Source organism: Pongo pygmaeus, chromosome 14, assembly GCF_028885625.2.
Source record: "Pongo pygmaeus isolate AG05252 chromosome 14, NHGRI_mPonPyg2-v2.0_pri, whole genome shotgun sequence".
Lineage (NCBI taxonomy): Eukaryota > Metazoa > Chordata > Mammalia > Primates > Hominidae > Pongo > Pongo pygmaeus.
The window spans coordinates 35,735,227-35,754,322 of NC_072387.2; the positions used below are offsets into that span (position 1 = coordinate 35,735,227).

Sequence of the window (19,096 nt, forward strand, 5' to 3'; positions counted from 1 at the left end):
TTTTTTTGGAGACAGAGTTTCGCTCTTGTTGCCCAGGCTGGAGAGCAGTGGCATCATCTCAGCTCACTGCAACCTCCACCTCCCAGCTTCAAGCAATTCTCCTGCCTCAGCATCCCGAGTAGCTGGGATTACAGGAATGTGCCACCACACCCAGCTAATTTTGTATTTTTATTAGAGACGGGGTTTCTCCATGTTGGTCAGGCTGGTCTCGAACTCCCGACCTCAGGTGATCTGCCTGCCTCGGCCTCCCAAAGTGCTGGGATTACAGGCGTGAGCCACTGCACCAGGCCTTAAGTGTCATATTTTTTAAAAAGATTAGTGTGAAATATGAAACCCTAGCAGTGAAGTTTTCCTACTCTGTTACATTAAAACCTATTGATCTATCTTACACTTCAAATGGATGTTTTCTCATTTATTATTTTGTAACATTACATATTTGTCATTTGGAAAATAGGGTTCACTCAGTTATGCAGATCATCCAAATACTGACACATTTTTTATACAATGTAAAACAAAACATATTTCTTAATATCATCACTGATCTCATCAGACAAGTATCTAAGTTTTGGGGAGCCCTAAAGCTCACAGTTGTGGATACAAGTTTTCCAAAATACTAATTTGCACTTAAAAGCTCAAATTTTCATTGGCAACAAACATTATCAGTTGTTTTCATTGAAGTGTCAATCTGGTTTAGTTCATTTTTCAAAAATGTCTGCCAAATATCCAAGTCTGAAGCACCATAGTTTGTCAATCTATCACGTAAAAACTGTTCAATGGAATAAAGTGGTGGTTAAGTTCAGCTGTCAAGTCAAACAATAGCCAAGTACTTTTCCTCCAGCCAACCATCATACTGATCGGAAAGCACAATGTTAAGTGCTGTATACATACATACTTCCCGCTTTGTCACATAAAATACATTAACAAGATATGGACACTGGGCTCTATGACTCTTGCCTGTAGTTCCAGCTACTAGAGAGGCTGAGACGGCAGGGTCACATGAGCCCAGGAGTTTGAGGTCAGCCTGGTCAGCATAGCGAGACCCTGGCTCTAAAAAGGAAAAAGAAAAAAAAAATTTGACTCAAGGGTAAAAAAGTAAAAGTATAACATGCCTTAGCATTATTATGAAAACAGTTTTGACTCACAGATCCCTTGCAAGTCTGCGACACTCAGGACTGCACAGACCAGACTTCTGAGTTTGGCTGGGCTAGGAGGACAGAAATGGCCAAGGACAGCAGGATACACTTTGTATCTACCAGCTGCCAGGTACCGGACAAAATAGAAACGATGTTCTGCATTCATTGTCTCATGTGGTAGTATAAATCCAAACCCCTTTTAAACAAGTATTTGTGCCTTCATTTTAAAGGCAAAGAAATAGGCTTACAGAAAGCTGCAGAACAGAGCTGGAAACTAGTCTGTTGGCTCCAAAACTCTTGCTTTTTTCCCACCATGGAAAAAGATATCTTCTTTCTTACTAGCTTTGGTATAGGGACCCCTCTCTTCCAGAGTACCCCTTTACAAGCCATGTCCCCCATCCAATCTCCTGGACTGTTCCCATTCCTGTGCAGGCCCTTGCCTCTTTGAGTAAAATTATTTCTACTACTAGTTATCTAAATCAGAGGTGACAAAAATACAGAATATACAGGTGCTTTTCTTCCCAGGGAGCACATCAGGTATTCATAATCTTTAATTTTCAATGAGCCTGAAATTAACCTTAGAAGCTTCTCAACTGAGGTCCAGGTAGCCATAATCAATCAATCAGGGCTAATGACAGAAGAGAAATTTGTTTGTCTGCCTTCACCTAAAATCATTAAGAAGCAATTGTGTGGGATCAGAGGGTGAACCTCTTCCTTCCTTCTTTAGAAATACAAAAAGTAACTTTGCCAGGAAAATACGTGCATAGCTCCAGGTGGCGTTACCTAGAAAAACTAATATAATTATTAGGAGTGAACATTGTTGACTTCAACTGACCAGCTGGTCTCTCTGAATTCATTACAAGTCCTAACAGTCTACTAAGTACTTCCCATCTACTTCAAAAGTCTAATATTGACAGTGAAGCTGTTTCCATCTTCCAAATTGTGCTTTATTCTTGAAATATAACTGAGCCTCTATAAACCAATGCAATGACTTCCCCAACTGCTTCACCACTTCAACACATTTCCCATCTGAATACTTCTAGTATTTGATTCGGTTCTGCCTCATGTTGTACTGAACTTAGAGTCTAGAGCAGCTGAAGACATTTTTGAAGTCTGGAACAAAAATCAGGATTGAGACAGAAAAATCTGGCTGTGGACAATGAGGATGTGTGCTAGGGGGTTAGGATTCAATTTGAATGTCCAATTACATGGTTACAAGCCTGTTTATGCCTTATGCTTTTCAGATAAGAATCAGATTTTGGAAGGAAGAACACAATCTTTGCCTTGCTAATTAAAAAAATAGATTTTTAGAACTTCAGGATAAGTGGCAAAAAATAAATATAAAATAAAAAATAGATTTTTGTCTTGTTCATTCTGCTGTTTTTCATGATCTCAAATAAAAAGTTTGATGGGGCTGGACACGGTGGCACATGCCTGTAATCCCAGCCCTTTGGGAGGCCGAGGCAGGTGGATCACTTGAGGTTAGGGGTTTGAGACCAGCCTGGCCAACATGGCAAAACCCTGTCTCTATTAAAAATACAAAGACTAACTGGGCATGGTGGTGGGTGCCACCAGCTACTCAGGAGGCCAAGGCAGGAGAATCACTTGAACCCAGGAGGCACAGATTGCAGTGGGCCGAGATGGCGCCATTGCACCCTAGCCTGGGTGACAGAGCAAGACTCTGTCTCAAAAAAAAAAATTTGATGGAAAAGATTATTTTACACAATTATTCTTCATGATATGTTTTTCAATTATTCACAGTATTTCTAATCCTCATTACTTTAGCTGTCATTGCAGTGACATTTTTCTTGAGACAAGAATTCTCATTATATACTTTCTACATTAGAAACTCCTAATCAGTTCTTACTTGAAATTGTTCTCCTGTCTATCTACCAGGACAAAGGACAAATAATAAGTGAGTGGTGAGATACTCAAAAGAGGTGACCAACTGGGCCTCTCACATGAAGGACAGAACCTTTTTTTCTCCCAGCTTGGAAAATTTGTCCTCCTGGAATTAATCAGCCAATGTCTACTGAAAACCAAAATAAAACAAAATATCTACTTTGTTAAAATCCCTTCACAAGGAAAAACACAAAAACAGAAATACATAGATGTAAATTCAGCTTAACGACCAAAAGTTGTGTTTTGTGTAGTGTTTTACTCAAGCCTAGTACAAAATTATAAGTTTCCCTTATTTTAATAAGCCACATCCCTGTTCATTTGTTGCTCTTATTTTCTAAGACTATTGGACAACTTTCACTACTCCAACATCCTAAAGTTGTTATCCATCTCTGTGCCTTTACATAAGCTGTTCCCTCTGTTTTAAATGCCCTTACTATTCGTTGTCTGATTAAAGTGCTACTCGTATCAAGTCAAACCTCTGTGAAGCTCCCTTTTTTGTTCAGGGGTTCTTCTCTCTTCCCATCCCCTTCCTCCAATCTAGGTGCAGTAACTTCCTCCACAGAACTCCCATGTCACTCATTTTCAGTGTCCTCTATTAAATCACTTAGAATATTGTAATGAACTTGCTTTTTTCTTCTACCAGACGCTTTGTGGGTTCCTTGAGGGCAAGGATCATGTTTTATTCATTTTCATGGTCTCACCACTTAGTACAGTATCTGATTTAATCTAGAAGCTCATAAATATGGAATGAATTTTGATATTTCCTATTTTCTACATGTAATTTACTTCACATTTCTTTTAAAGCTTCAATTCTTTTCTTATTCTCTTTACATTAAAGGTCTCAAACTAGAGACACACTGACCATTAGTGACTCAGGAAACCACTTTGTTTTTCAGATCTGTACATTGGAGCTAATGACACAAACCTATTTTAAAAGCCTATAGTAAAAATAAATTCTTTATCCTCTTGAGAGAAAAATGCTAATAAAATTGGGATTTACTTTGGAAAACCATTTTACAATATTTTATGAAGTTAGACATACACCTATTGATATGGTTTGGCTCTGCGTTCCCCACCCAAATCTCATCTTGAACTGTACTCCCATAATTCCCACATGTGGGAGGGACCCGGTGGGAGTAATTTGAATCATGGGGGCGGTTTACTCCATACTGTTCTCATGGTAGTGAATAAGTCGCATGAGATCTGATGGTTTTATCAGGGGTTTCTGCTTTTGCATCTTTCTCATTCTCTCTCTTGCCTGCTGTGATGTAAGACGAGCCTTTACCTCCCACCATGATTGTGGGGCCTCCCCAGCCACGTGGAACTGTAAGTCAAATTAAACCTCTTTCTTTTGTAAATTACCCAGTCTCAGGTATGTCTTTATCAGCAGCGTGAAAACAGACTAATACATCTACCTTATAATCACGGAATGTAACTCCTAAGCTGGGCTGAGTAGTGCACATCCATTGTTCCAGCTACTCTGGGGGCTGAGATAGGGGATTGTTTGTGCTCAGGAGTTTGAGGCTATAGTGAGCTATGATCACACCACTGAACTCCAACATGAGCAACACAGTGAGACCGACAAAAATTATGTACAACTCAAACTGCCATTAAGAGGAGAACAGAAAAATAAATTGTGATATATTCATACAGTGGAATACTACTTTTGCAATAAAAAGAATTGAACTACTAGTACATGCAGTATGATTGATTCTCAACAACATTCAGCTAAACAAAAAGAGCCACAGGAAAAAAAGTACAAACTGCATGGTACCGTTCATATGAAATCCAAGATTAGGCAAAACGAACTTATGGTTATAGAAATCAGAATATTGGCCAGGCAGGCTGGTTCACGCCTGTAACCCCAGCACTTTGGGAGGCCAAGGTGGGAGGATCGTTAGAGGCCAGGAGTTCAAGACCTGCCTTTATAACATAGCAAGATCCCATCTCAATCAATCAATCAAACAGAAATCAGAATATTGTTTTTAGTCAGGGAGGGGGTTGACTGGAAGGGATGTCTACCCTATGTTTATTGGAACAGGGAGAGTGCAATTCTGGTCCCCTTGGTTTTGATGTGGGTAGGGAGTACCTTCCTAAGAATATGCACATGGGACAGGAGTTAAGGCCCCCAAGTAAATAGAGGTCTAGCAGGAAGAAGGAATGAGTTTGAGTAGCTAAAAAACAATGTCCCAATGTCCACTCCATAACCCAATTCCTCATTTAGTATTGGAATGCCTTCAACATCCAATTCAGCTAAAACAATATATGAGTTAAACTAATTATTAGGTGTCCTGCATCTAAATAATTCATCCCTAGGGGCTCCAGATTAAAATGATGGATAAAATACCCTCATCTAATTTTGTTCCCTTCTAGAATCCCATTGGGTGGGTGGGTGTGCGTGTGTGTGCGTGTGCATGTGCGTGTGTGTGTGCGTGTGCGTGTGTGTGTGTGTGTGTCTAAAGACCTAAACCATATGCATGGGGAAAATAAAAAATAACAGCAACATTTTGAAAGCTGAAAAACAGATGGACAAATGCCAGCTGACGTAGGTGACTTGAGAAAGCTCAATCCCAAAACAGCAATGGAAAAACCTGAAAAGCAACCTTTTGTACACACAGAATCTTCTAAATGCATAGGAATAGGTACCACCCATTAACCCCTAGGAGTTTCATAAGAATTAAGTAAGACAATATTTGTAAGTGCTCACTGGCACATAGAATGAGCCCTCAGGAAATATTAGCTATCACGACCACTGTCATGCCTTTGGTGGAAACGAGTCAGATTCTCAACTGTCTACAGAAAAAGATTAAGCATTCTTTTCTTTTTTTGTAATGGGCACAGAGGATATTTATTTAAGATGGTGGTTTTCAAACTTTTAAAAAAGTAGCAGACCGCTTGTTTTGTAAATGAACCTACTATAGGAAGCAGATAAATGTAGCACTCCTCGGGGAGCAGCAAGGGTGAGGGGCCTGGGCTCTACCCTCTCACTTTCTGCCTTGTCCTTTAAAGGAGACTCTGACATCCCTGAGGAACACAATTGGTTTAGAGGGAAAGGGAAAAGAGGTTAACACTTAGACAAATAAATGAACGAATAAAATAAATGAATAGGGAAAAACAGAAAGCCTTTCCTTAATGTGGAGGTAGAAGTGGAGCTGGAAAATCACCGCTTTATAACCATCACAGTAAAAATTGCAAGAATCATCGATGAATACTTAATCCAGGAGGGAAAGTTTGTTTAGAAGCAAGATATTTGCGTGATCTTCATGCAAACAGATGGCACATAAGAGAGAAAACACTGCTTATACCATGGCAAATATTACTGACCTGCAGACTTGAAAAACGTGAATGTCACCTAAGGCAAGAAAAGGCTGAAGTGCTTCAGATTAAAAGCTAAGAGAGACACAGCGACTATTAATAAATACAACATATGATTTCTGACTGGATCATGTAAAAAAAAATGCCATAAAGGACATTATTGGGACAACTGACATTTGAAATGTGGATTGTAAATGTGATACCAGCCAGGAGCCTGTAATCCCAACACTTTAGGAGGCTGTGGCAGACAGATCACTTGAGCTCAGGAGTTCAAGACCAGTCTGGGCCACATGCCGAAACCCCGTCGCTACAAGAAATTAAAAAATTAGCTGGGTGTGGTGGCACCTGTGGTCCTAGTTACTCGGGAGGCTGAGGTGGGAAGATGGCTTGAGCCTAGGAGGTGGAGACTGTAGTGAGCTAGGATCATGCCACTGCACTCCAGCCTGGGCCATAAAGCAAGACCCTGTCCAAAAAAAAAAAATTTAGTGTTGTTTCCTGAATTTGATAAATGTACTGTGGTTATATGAGAGAATGTCCTCATTCTTAGGAGACACAAATGAGTACAGTATATGGCCTAAAGAGGAAAAGATATGTGTGACCTACTCTCAAACAATTTAGAAAAAAAAACACATACAGTGTGTTTACACAGATGGAGAAAACAGTGGTTCTCAAAGTGGGATCCCTGAAGGAGCAGCAGTGTCACGTGGGAACTTATTAGCAATACGAATTCTTGGGCCCAACTCAAACCTACTAAATCACCTGTCTGGGGTGGGGGCCAGGAGTCTGTATTTTAACCTTAGCCTTCCTGGTCGTTCAGATACGTGCTAAATTTTGAAAACCACTGACACAGAGAGAATGAGAAAACAAATCTGGTGAAATGTTACAACCAGTGAATGCGGAGAAAGGGCATAGAGGAGTCTTCTGTATTATTCTTGAAACTTTTCTGTAAGTTTGAAATTGTTTCAAGATAAATATTAAAAACAAAATTACCCTGGTACAGTAAGTGTAGACATGTGGAAAGGAGACCTGGGAGGTAGGAAAGCAAATCACAGAGTTAACACAGGAGCCATGCATGAGGTGATGTAATTTACAAATAAGACTGCTGCCACTCCAGTGCTGAGTGAGGACGGGCTATCTGCAGAGTCTTCAAATAACAAATCTCCTCCTTGCAGAACATTTGGGCACCAATCATACTAATCTGAATAGGACAGTCCGGCAATCTCTGTAGAGAGGTTTCCTTCAGAAAAGCTTTCAGGGAGCATGAGGAAAACAGTGGTCACAGCACTCCAGAATTCTATCAAGGGCTGATCTGTGAGAGTGACATTCTCATTCATTGCTGTAATTTTCACCAGTTTTTGGAGTCCTCCAGTAATGTGTAAGTTATTCCAACTGGGGAGATATTCAATCAGAATACTAGTGCTAAGAACTCCATATTTGATAAACTTGTGAAAATACACATCTTCACCAAAACCTTTGAGAGGTTTAGTGTCCAAGACTGATTTGACCCCTAAGGTATGTGACATGAGGTTGAAACCACCTTTACAAAGATTATGAAAGTGACAGAAGTCAGGCCAGGGGTGGTGGCTCATGCTTGTAGTCCCAGCACTTTGGGAGGCCGAGGTGGGCAGATCATGCGGTCAGGATATCAAGACTATCCTGGCCAACATGGTGAAACCCTGTCTCTACTAAAAATACAAAAAGATTAGAAGGACGTGATGGTGCACGCCTGTAGTCCCAGCTACTCGGGAGGCTGAGGCAGGAGAATTGCTTGAACCCAGGAGGCAGAGGCTGCAGTGAGCTGAGATCGCGCCACTGCACTCCAACCTAGGTGACAAAGTGAGACTCCATCCCAAAAAAAAAAAAAAAAGTGAGATAAGTCTAGCATAGCTGACTCCATCTTGCTTCCAGTCTCACAGGTTCGATTCAGCATTCTTTGGCACCTTGGTAAGAACCTTCACCATCTGCCTTTTGGCTTTATTTCCCATCACTCTTGTCTTGCATGGGCAACACCACACTGCTTGTACTCACCAGCACATGCTACATTGTCTTCTACGATGGAATGCTCTTTTGTCTTCATCTAACGCCCATTCATGTTTTAATTTCTTGGGCATCACTTCTCTTAGGGAGCCTCTTTCGGGAATCAAGAAGGTGAGAAAGATCAAGCTACTGAAGAACAAAGGGAACAGCATGCATAACGATCCCAAGGCTAGAAAAAACTTGAAGGATTTACGGAATTGAAGAAGGCAGAGGGAGACACAAGAAAGTGAGGGAGACAGGAACCTGAAAACATAAGCACGATCTAGTTTATGCAGGACTTTGTAAGACAAGGTAAGGAATTTAGATTTTATTCTAAGAGCAACAGAAAGCCTGTGGAGGGCTGTAAGCAAGGGTGTGATATAATCAGGTTTATATTTTTAAAAGATCACCCTGGCTACTATATAGGAAATGGATAGAACAGTGGCAAGAGAGGAAAAAAAAGTAACCATAAAGATGCCATTGCTGTAGTTCAGAATAAGAGGTATCAGTGGCGTGGCCACAGAGATGGGAAGAGGTAGGTCAGCTGGAGATACATTAATATATTAATATTTTACAATCAGAACTGGAACAAAACTTTCCCATGGATTCCATACGGAAGGGATAAACGGAAACTTAAAGATGAAACCAAGGTTTCTTGATTATGCTATGTACTGAATGGAAAATACTGGAGCAGAAACAGGCTTCAGGGTAAAAATCAAAATTTTTTTTGTTGTTGTTGTTTTCTTGTTTGAGACAAAGTCTCACTTTGTCGCTCCAGCTGGAGTGCAGTGGCATGAACACAGCTCACTGCAGCCTCAACCTCTGGGCCCAAGTGATTCTCCTGTTTCAGCCCCCCAAGTAGCTGGGACTATGGGTGCATACCATCACACCCTGCTAATTGTTGTATTTTTTGTAGAGACAGGGTTTCACCATCTTGCCCAGGCTGGTCTCGAACTCCTGCGCTCAAGCACTCCGCCGCCCCGGCCTCCCAAACTGCTGGGATTACTAGGTGTGAGCCACTGCATCTGGCAGAAAATAAAAAGTTTTATGAGCTGGGCATAGGGGTTCACGCCTGCAATCCCAGCTCTTTGGGATGCCAATGTGGGAGGATTGCCTGAGCTCAGGAGTTCAAGGCCAGCCTGGGCAACAAAAGGAGACTCCATATCTACAAAACAATTTTTACAAATTAGCCAGGTGTGGTGGTGCATGCCTGTGATGCCAGCTACCTCGGTGGCTGAGGCAGAAGGATGGCTTGAGCCCAGGAGGTTGAGGCTGCAGTGAGCCATGATCACGTTCCTGCACTCCAGCCTGGGCAAGAGAGCAAGACCCTGTCTCCAAAAGAAAAAAAAAAAAGTATATCTAAAACTTAAAAACATCCCATAAAAACTTACAACACATCCCATAAGGTTATACCAAGGGTATAAACCTTGGTCTATAGTCTTCAGTGAGACTTCTAAATAAAACTAATTATGTAAAAGCTTGAATTTTTTTTTTTAAGTTGACAGAAGGTAAGCAAATTAACTGGGGAACTGTAGTGGGGATGCTAAACAGTAGAGTACCCATGTACAATTAATTTTGGCTGCTCTAGGCACTCTGCCTATGGGATAGCCCTGCTCCACAAGGAGCAGTTAAAAAAAAAAAGAAAAATAAAAGATTTGGACATGTTGAGATGCTAAAGAGTATCCAAGAATAGATGTCAACTTGAATAGCAATCTTGAGGAAAGGCTGGAATCACATAAATCAACCTGGTAGTAAGCAACACAGAGATGAAATTTAAAATTATAGGAGTAAATGGAACTAACCAGGAAGGTAGTACAGAAAGAGAAGAGCAGGGGCCTAGCTCCAAGACCCAGTGAAATGTAGTCTTTATAGGACAGAGAGAGGAGGGAAAATCAGCAAATTAGACTGTGGAGTGGTGAGGAAGCGTAGTGTTTCATGGAGGAAGAGGTGGCCAACAGAGTCCAGTGCTTTGCGGAGATCAAGAAAGGAAAGAACAGGGAATGTCTTGGCTTTGGCAACACAGAAGCAGTTGATGCCTTGACAAGAGCAGCTTTAGTTACATAACTAGAACAGAAGTCAAATGAAACTGAAGCTGAATGAAAGATAAGGAAGAGATAATAGTGTTTATGTATTAAACCGTATGACACCGCTGAACTTTCACAATTTTTGATGTACAAAACCAAAAATTCCATGACTCCTTTTTTTTTACACTTGACAGAAGAAATATGAACATATGGGGCAGTAGTTATAAAGGAATATGAGATCAAGCAGAGTCAGAAAGAAGAGGGTTGCGGGTTTTAGTGGGGAACACCAGAGCGTGTTTGTACACAGATAAAAATGATGGAGTTGGCTGGGAGCATGTGTGTACACCGATAAAAATGAGGCAGTTGGCTGGGCGTGGTGGCTCACACCTGTAATCCCAGCACTTTGAGAGGCTGAGACAGGTGGATCACTTGAGGTCAGGAGTTCAAGACCAGCCTGGTCAACATGGCGAAAACCCGTCTCTACCAAAAATAAAAAAATTAGCTGGGTGTGGTGGCACACGCCTATAATCCCAGCTACTTGGGAGGCTGAGGCATGAGAATTGCTTGAACCCGGGAGGTGGAGGTTGCAGTGAGCCAAGATCATGCCACTGCACTTCAGCCTGGGTGACTAAGAGAGACTCTGTCTCAAAAAAAGAGGCAGTCATCAGCTGAAAGAAAGGTGGGAGAAAGGAAGGTTTGATAATCAAAGAAATGACATGAAATAATCTCTAAATAGAGTAGCGTGAGACAAAAAAAAAAATGTTAAGAAGCCAGGTTTGTTTATTTCTGCTTGAACCCCTGACTGTGATGAAATGCAGCTCCTCAGGAAGAATCTTAGAACAGGATAGAGCACACGGCTCCCCCGTGTCACTCGCCTGAGTTACAACATTCCTGAAACAGAAAATGAACTTGACCTTGCCTTTTCCTACATGAAGATGTCTGACAGGGTTAGTGATTATGCTTCTACAATCTATAACCAAATTACTTTAGTAATCTATAAACTGATGTACTCTTACACCCAAACTTTAATGAGATTTCACACATACAGAACCCCCACAACCTACATAGAAGCAATGGGCTGAAAGACCACTTTGGAGCCCTGTGAAAGAACTGCCCTCAGGGTATAAACCTTGGTCTACAGTCCTCAGTGAGACTTCTGAATAGAACTAACTTTAATTACGTAAAAGCTTAATTTTTTTTTTGACAGCAGGTAAGCAAATTAACTGGGGAACTGTAGTGGGGATGCTAAACAGCAGAGTACCCATTTGTTAAGGGTTGATCGTGAATTTATGGGAGAGGCTAAAAACACAAATGCCAACAGGAGCCAGGCAGGTAAATGACTGAAGCAGGCTGAGTGACGAAGGAACTCAAGAATGAAGCCCCATCTAAAGGGGCAGCCAGTGCAGTGGCCATCAAGACTATCAGCTCTATGTTGCCAGATCTCCTGATTTCTCAAGGGAAGCCAGAAATCTTTATTTTTTTTTGATATGTTAATTTTTAAAACACTCTATGAGCTCAAAAAAATATTTCCAAGTGCAAAAAAATATAGTGCGTGGATGACTAGTTTCTGATTTGTCATCACACCAGATTACAAGATTTTCTTCAACGGTGCTCAGCTGTGGAGGTACTGTCATGGTTACATTTATCCAAGGTTCGATATGTGCTAAGAAACTGATGGGGGCCAGGCGCGGTGGCTCACGCCTGTAATCCCAGCACTTTGGGAGGTAGGGGTGGGTGGATCACCTGAGGTCAGGAGTTGGAGACCAGCCTGGCCAACATGGTGAAACCTCGTCGCTACTAAAAACAAAAAAATCAGCCGGGTGTGGTGGCGGGTGCCTGTAATCCCAGCTACTCCTCGTGAGGCTAGGCAGGAGAATCGCTTGAACCCGGGAGGCAGAGGTTGTGGTGAGTCGAGGTCGCGCCACTGCACTCCAGCCTGGGCAACAAGAACAAAATTTCCTCTCAAAAAAAGAAAGAAAGTAATGGGAAAGGAAAAGTGACCTGAGGTAGTGAGTGCTAACAGAGTGATTGTAATAATGAACCACAGAAAATCAAGCTAAATAAAGACAATCTAGAAGCCAAGGGCTAATGGTTACAGCGAAGGTCTGGAGGAGTCAATGTACTGAAGGAATCAATACCAAATCCTATTCCTCCTCAAGTTCTTCAGCAAATGATGTAAGTGCTGATGACGGTGGTCACAGAATGTACACATTTAAAAAACGGTGCTGACGCAGTTCTTAGAAATTACAACTTTCAGGTGCATCAGGAGACTGAGTCGAAGACATGCAAATTTCAAAAGCGATTGGACGATATTATTTATATTCAGTCTGATAAGGGATTTTGTTACTTAGCTGCCTTTTTAAAAATGCATCCTAAAAATACATACAATCATGAGAAAAACATGAGACAAATTCCATGATTAGGACATCTTACAAAATACATGACCAGTACTCCTCAAAACTCTCAAGGTCACCAAAAGTAAGTAAAGTTTGAGAAACTGCCACAGCCACAAGAGGCATATAAGGAGACACTGTAACTAAATGTAATGTGGTATTCTGGATGGAATCCTGGAACAGAAAAAGGGTATTAGGTAAAACCGATGGGAATCTGAATAAAATGTGAACCTTAGTTAATAACAGTGTAAAATGTTGGTTCATTAATTGCAACAAATGTACCATATTAGCATGAGATGTTAATAATAGGGGAAACGATGCTGGGTATATGGGATTATCTCAACTTAATTAAACTACATTAAGAAAATAATACCTGTTTTTAAAGGTTTAGTGAATAAAACAATGGCCACCCATATATTTAACACCCAGTTTAATAATGGTCAATACAGTTAAAGCCTCCCTTTATTGTCCCCTCCTTACCAGATATGACCGCTTTTCTCAATTTGATTTTCATTTTCTTGTATTTGTTGACTTCTTTACATACGTATACGTAACTAAGCAATATATAACACTGTTTTACAAGTTTTAGAGTTGAATGTACATGAATTGTCCTAATATTTATTTTTCTACATCTTTCTTTTTGCCTCATCACATTTCTGAATTCAGTCTTCTTTTATTGGCGTATACTACTACATCGTAATTAACATCCCATAAGGTATTTATTCTCTCATTGATGGACATTTCTAATTTTTTGCTTCTACCCACAGCGCTGCTAGTTCACTTATCAAAGTTTCTACAAGACATATAGCTAGGAGCAGAGCGCTGGGGTTTAGTAATTGAAAACCTTTTTTTACTACATTTTGCCAAATTGCTTTCCCAAAGAGGTTTTAACATTTGCGCACCTACTAGCAGGTGCGTATGTTTAGACGTGTGGAGGAGAAACTATTTAAAGGCATACAAACTAGATAATATACTTGCTTCATTCTCGTTTGACTTGCGTACCCACGCAATTACTTCTGCAAACAAACAAATAAGCAACTACTACTAGCACTTCCCGCACCGCCAGCCGCAGCTTTCCTTGCGGGGACGCGGATACAAGGCAGCTTCCGGCGTAGGCGGTGACGCAAAGGACGGCGTAGGCACGCCCGGGACGTCGGCGTCCTGTTGCTCGTCCTTGAAGGCCCCTTTCCGGGCTGTCTGACACGATGCAAGTGTCAGCTTGTGTTGGCTGGTTGCCTTTCTTTCGCAAGAAAGGAAAATATCCTCACAGACTTTCTGTGTTCTCAGAGACGATCTTCTTCCCTAGAAAGGAGTAGCTTACGGTTGGCGTTTCCCTCAGGCAGCGCCGTGGGCAGCCCACAGGCCCTTGTAAGGCGCGCGCCGCGGCCCCGCCTCTTTCCTTTCGGCCGGAACCGCCATCTTCCAGGTAGGGTCTGCGCGTGGCTCCCGGGCGCTAAGTGTTCGACAGACTTGAACCACGACCTTGTGGCCTCAGAGGTCGTTCATTGGGACCGTGGGGAGACCCTCTAACCTGTTTGAGGTCCATTGGCATGGGCGGGTTAAACCATGTTCTGCCAGACGGGGAGCAGCGTGCGCCGGGTCGGGCCTGGGCCGTGGGCTGAGAACCGGACTGCGATGTTGCGGCCCTGCGGGGGGACATTTGCGAGAAAGACGAGACTGAGTCGCTTGGGGTGAGGCGACTCGAGTTAATCTTTAAAAGACTTCGTTTTATGTTCCCGTGGTTGCATCTCCGGTACCGTGGGTGGCTGTCTCACATACGCTGTGTGGGGGCCGCGTGGCCTGATGCCTTTCTAACTCCTTTCAGTGTGGCTTTTTTATTCCTAATCTTGTGATGATGTTGGGTGAGGACTTAAGGGGTAGTAGGAATGGGTTTAAAGTCAGGCCTCGGCTTTAATCTCCTGTGAAGCCTACAAGTGTGAAAACCCGGGCTCTTGGTCGGAGAGTGGGTCCCGGAGTCGTCCTGGGTGATGAACCCTCACTGCCCTTAGTTAATGCATAAGAACGATTTCCGACTGTTTTTAAAATTTTGACCCCACATGGTGATCGGACGAAGGGAAAGTGTTTTGAGGTTGCAACACCAATATTTGCACCAAGAGGAGATACTGTTTTGCGAATTCTAGGGCAGCATGCTTTGAGTGAAGGGAAACATTTAGCCGTAGTTCATCATTTTGTCTAGTTTGTGTACGTTAACAGAGTCGAACAAACTGCAGGTTGCTCTTTATGGTGGATCCTAGTCGCCATGATTTTGATACTGTTACAGACTGTAAAGCATCGTTTTGAAAAGTGCCTTCAGTTTTAAGTGTACGGGGTCCATGCGGAAAATGGATTCCAAACTCAGAAAGATGGATCTAGTGGAGGACTATGGGCTCTGGAATCAGGAATGAGTTAACTGGTTCTGCCACTTGGTGATTCCACAAAGTGACTTGAATCTACACAGTACCACCCTTTGTATACTAACTTAGCACAAGTTTTTGGAACTTTATACACATCTAAAGGCTTTGGGGATTGGAACAGGGTACCTGGCATTTAAAGGGTTCATCCATTTAACAATGGTTTGACTTTGGTGAGTTAGGTGAAACATGTCTTCTTGCTATACAATTTTTATAAAAACGGTACTTTGGGAGCCGTTCTTAAAGGATTGCTAGTAAATTTAGAAACCAAATTGTGTTAGAATATTGTCAACACGTTAAGCCTGACGGCTGTATTTTACCTTATGGTAGGAGTAATGGCCAGGAATGGCACTTCTGCCCTATAATGACTAAAGAGCCATCAAAACTATTGTTTTGGCCTTTTTGGGAAACAAAGGAAAGGTTAATTTCTAAATGCCTGTAGGTGAATTCTTAGATAATGATAAATTACCTGCCAGTTACTACTGAGCACTTTACACGGGCCAAGCATTGGTGAGTTCTTTGTAGACGTTACCTCAGCTACGAATGTGTTCACCCCTATTTCACAAATGAAGATGAGAGATGAAATGTGGGTTTCACAGCTAGTAAGTGGCAGAGCCTATGTCAAATTTAGGTCAATGATTATAAAGCCTGGGTTCCCCTCTCTTCTACCCTATGTACGCTCGTAGTAAATAATCAGAAATGTGAAGTGGCTTGAGATTTCTGATAATTAAATAGATGGTGTTTAAGATAGACCATCACGGAAAATTGGTTGACAAGAAAGGTTTAAATCACATAAAAATGTAAGGCTGTTTTATTATGTTCTCCAATAAATTATTTTCTAGTTAGTAATTACATGCCCTTGGCATTCTAGATTGGGTTCTACAGATAGAGTGTGGTAGAAGTCCTGTTGTGTTCTTATATTCTCATAGAGAAAGGGTACTGGTTTGGATTCTCGTATCAAGTTTTGCTGCTTAAGAGTTTTGATGTTATAGAACTTGAGCAGTTTTGCCAAAAGACCTTACTTGCTAAAATAATGGTTTTTTAACCTTTCAACAGAACTAACTGCTTGGTGATCCAACTTTCATTTTGCAGTTCTCACTTTGCTACTGAAATGTGAACATTTGAAATTACAGGGGTTTGAGGCAAATGCCAGTTTTCAGTCGTATTTGACTGTTATGCTTTCTGGTTTCAGTAATTCGCCAAAATGACGAACACAAAGGGAAAGAGGAGAGGCACCCGATATATGTTCTCTAGGCCTTTTAGAAAACATGGTAAGTGGGTTTACCTTTCTTGAGAGAAGCATGGCACACACTTATGTTCTGTTGTGTTCAACATGTGTTGTAGTTCATAGAATGTGTATCAATAGCATTAAATAACTAGCGTCTACTCAGCTTATTTTGTGATAAGGTAAATAAATTACCAAAATTATATGGTAATTCTGTGACTAAATATTGATGGAAGATTAAACTTTGGAGAGAGGTTGTGATTTAGTAGGCTGATTGTGCTTTCAGGAGAAATTGTCCATTGGCAAGATAATAAGCATGTAACCATCAAAAATGATATATGTGTTAAAAGCTAGTAAAATTGTATTTCTTTTACTCTAGACTTTTAGCCTTAATACTCACTATACCAAATTTATTCTTGTAGGAGTTGTTCCTTTGGCCACATATATGCGAATCTATAAGAAAGGTGATATTGTAGACATCAAGGTAAACATAAAATTGGGAAAATAACTACAGAAGTTAGAGAAGTTGGATTTAATCTAGTGTAGGAATTCAAATACTAGTGTATATTGCATTTGTAAGGGTATAGAATGGAATTTATTTTATTTATTATTATTATTTTTTGAGATGGAGTTTCGCTCTTGTTGCTCAGGCTGGAGTGCAATGGCGCGATCTCGCCTCAACCTCCGCCTCCCGGGTTCAAGCGGTTCTCCTACCTCAGCCTCCCAAATAGCTGGGATTACAGGCATGCACCATGATGCCTGGCTAATTTTGTATTCTTAGTAGAGACGGGGTTTCTCCATGTTGGTCAGGCTGAACACCTCAGGTGATCTGCTGGACTCAGCCTCCCAATGTGTTGGGATTATTACAGGTGTGAGCCACCGTGCCCGGCCTAGAATGGAGTTTTTAAAGTGCTATTCTTAGCAGAATTTAAATTTTCCTCATTACCTGCTTGGAGTTAACGGCTAGCGGAAATTGGGTGGTAGGGTGGGAAATTATGAGTTTGTCAAGTTGGAAAGGAACGCCTTAATGCAAAGTTTAATTATTGGTGAAGATTACTGTTACTATGATTAAAAACTCACCTAGTGAAAGCTGTGTTCTTCTGTGACCTGGATTTAAATGTATCTTGGCACTCTAGAGCTTAATGATGACTGGTTTTTTTTGATTGCTTGAAGCAATGTGAAAAACACATTTCACCGGCTCTGAAAGCTCTTGAGTTGCCATTTGAAAGAAATCTTAGAATACCTTACAGTTACTTAAAATTAGATTTTTAAAGGAAAGGGAAATGCTAGTATATAACATTGGTCTCTTTAATAGGGAATGGGTACTGTTCAAAAAGGAATGCCCCACAAGTGTTACCATGGCAAAACTGGAAGAGTCTACAATGTTACCCAGCATGCTGTTGGCATTGTTGTAAACAAACAAGTTAAGTAAGTAGTGTTGTAGTTCTTTGTGGCTAACCGGTATTCCCTCATATGCCCCCTTTTCACTTTGCCAGTTGGACTTATGTCTTTATTGGTCATTCAAGTGGGGCAAAGGAAATATCCTTTTAAAACTCAGGCAAACTGGGTGTTTGTCTGTATCCTGTCAGAGGAAACAAATTGAAATAGATTTACTGGAAAGTCTTACACAGTTTGTTACTAAGCAGTTTTTTGTTTTTTTGTTTGTTTTGTTTTGAGACGGAGTCTTGCTCTGTTGCCCTGGCTGGAGTGCAGTGGCGCAATCTCTGCTGTCTGCAAGCTCTGCCTCCTGGGTTCACGCCATTCTCCTGCGTCGGCCTCCCGAGTAGCTAGGACTACAGGTGCCCGCCACCATGCCTGGCTAATTTTTTTGTATTTTTAGTAGAGACAGGGTTTCACTGTGTCAGCCAGGATGGTCTCGATCTCCTGACCTCATGATCCGCCTGCCTCGGCCTCCCGAAGTGCTGGGATTACAGGCATGAGCCACCGCGCCTGGCCCAGCAGTTTTTATAGAATAAAAAGAGAAGTTTAGTAAACTTTAAATTTTTATTAGTCTGGTTTTAGATTACTAGAGTTTAAGAGGCCATCATCTCATCAAAGAGAGTTAAAAGTAGGGATGTTCTCTGCAAGGCCTTTTCTGATATGATTAATAAATGACTGTAAATTAAGTAATCAATTGTTGATTTGTCATATCTGGGTAAAAGGTTTATGGTTTATTTAATAAATGAAACTGCAAAATCAGTTTTCTGCATTTCTGTTATATTTTTGATAAAGCACTTAAAAGAATTTCTGCTCTGTCCAGGGGCAAGATTCTTGCCAAGAGAATTAATGTCCGTATTGAGCACATCAAGCACTCTAAGAGCCGAGATAGCTTCCTGAAACGCGTGAAGGAAAATGATCAGAAAAAGAAAGAAGCCAAAGAGAAAGGTACCTGGGTTCAACTAAAGCGCCAGGTGAGAATTTGGTGTATATTTCATTGGTTCTGAGAGCACTTTAAGGTTGAGATTTAACACATCACATAATTATTTTATTCCCTTTTTTTTTTTCCTTTAATAGCCTGCTCCACCCAGAGAAGCACACTTTGTGAGAACCAATGGGAAGGAGCCTGAGCTGCTGGAACCTATTCCCTATGAATTCATGGCATAATAGGTGTTAAAAAAAAAAATAAAGGACCTCTGGGCTACAAAAATGTTTCTCTTCATTGAGTAGAAGTGTGGTG

The 19,096-nt window shown here is 41.2% G+C and overlaps 1 protein-coding gene and 2 non-coding genes across 3 annotated transcripts; all 3 read left to right on the top strand.

Moving 5' to 3' along the window:
* Positions 1 to 16,380: 16,380 nt before the first annotated feature.
* Positions 16,381 to 19,066, top strand: RPL21 (ribosomal protein L21). The gene is made up of 5 exons (XM_054446115.2): positions 16,381 to 16,465; positions 16,842 to 16,903; positions 17,735 to 17,847; positions 18,680 to 18,830; positions 18,934 to 19,066. Exons 1-5 carry the CDS (start codon positions 16,399 to 16,401, stop codon positions 19,021 to 19,023), a joined length of 483 nt encoding a protein of 160 aa, XP_054302090.1. The 5' UTR covers positions 16,381 to 16,398; the 3' UTR covers positions 19,024 to 19,066.
* On the top strand, positions 17,556 to 17,628 carry LOC129011994 (small nucleolar RNA SNORD102). The gene has a single exon (XR_008493503.1). It is a non-coding gene; the product is annotated as a small nucleolar RNA SNORD102 (small nucleolar RNA).
* LOC129012005 (small nucleolar RNA SNORA27) lies at positions 17,894 to 18,019 on the top strand. Its single transcript, XR_008493514.1, has one exon. It is a non-coding gene; the product is annotated as a small nucleolar RNA SNORA27 (small nucleolar RNA).
* Positions 19,067 to 19,096: the final 30 nt, after the last annotated feature.

What these genes read in the sequence shown, in the direction of transcription:
- RPL21 (XM_054446115.2), top strand. Translation starts at nt 16,399, where the DNA reads ATGACGAACACAAAGGGAAAGAGGAGAGGCACCCGATATATGTTCTCT. An exon ending in GTGATATTGTAGACATCAAG is followed by an intron (nt 16,904 to 17,734) that starts GTAAACATAAAA and finishes TCTCTTTAATAG; the next exon opens with GGAATGGGTACTGTTCAAAA. An exon ending in GTTGTAAACAAACAAGTTAA is followed by an intron (nt 17,848 to 18,679) that starts GTAAGTAGTGTT and finishes TGCTCTGTCCAG; the next exon opens with GGGCAAGATTCTTGCCAAGA.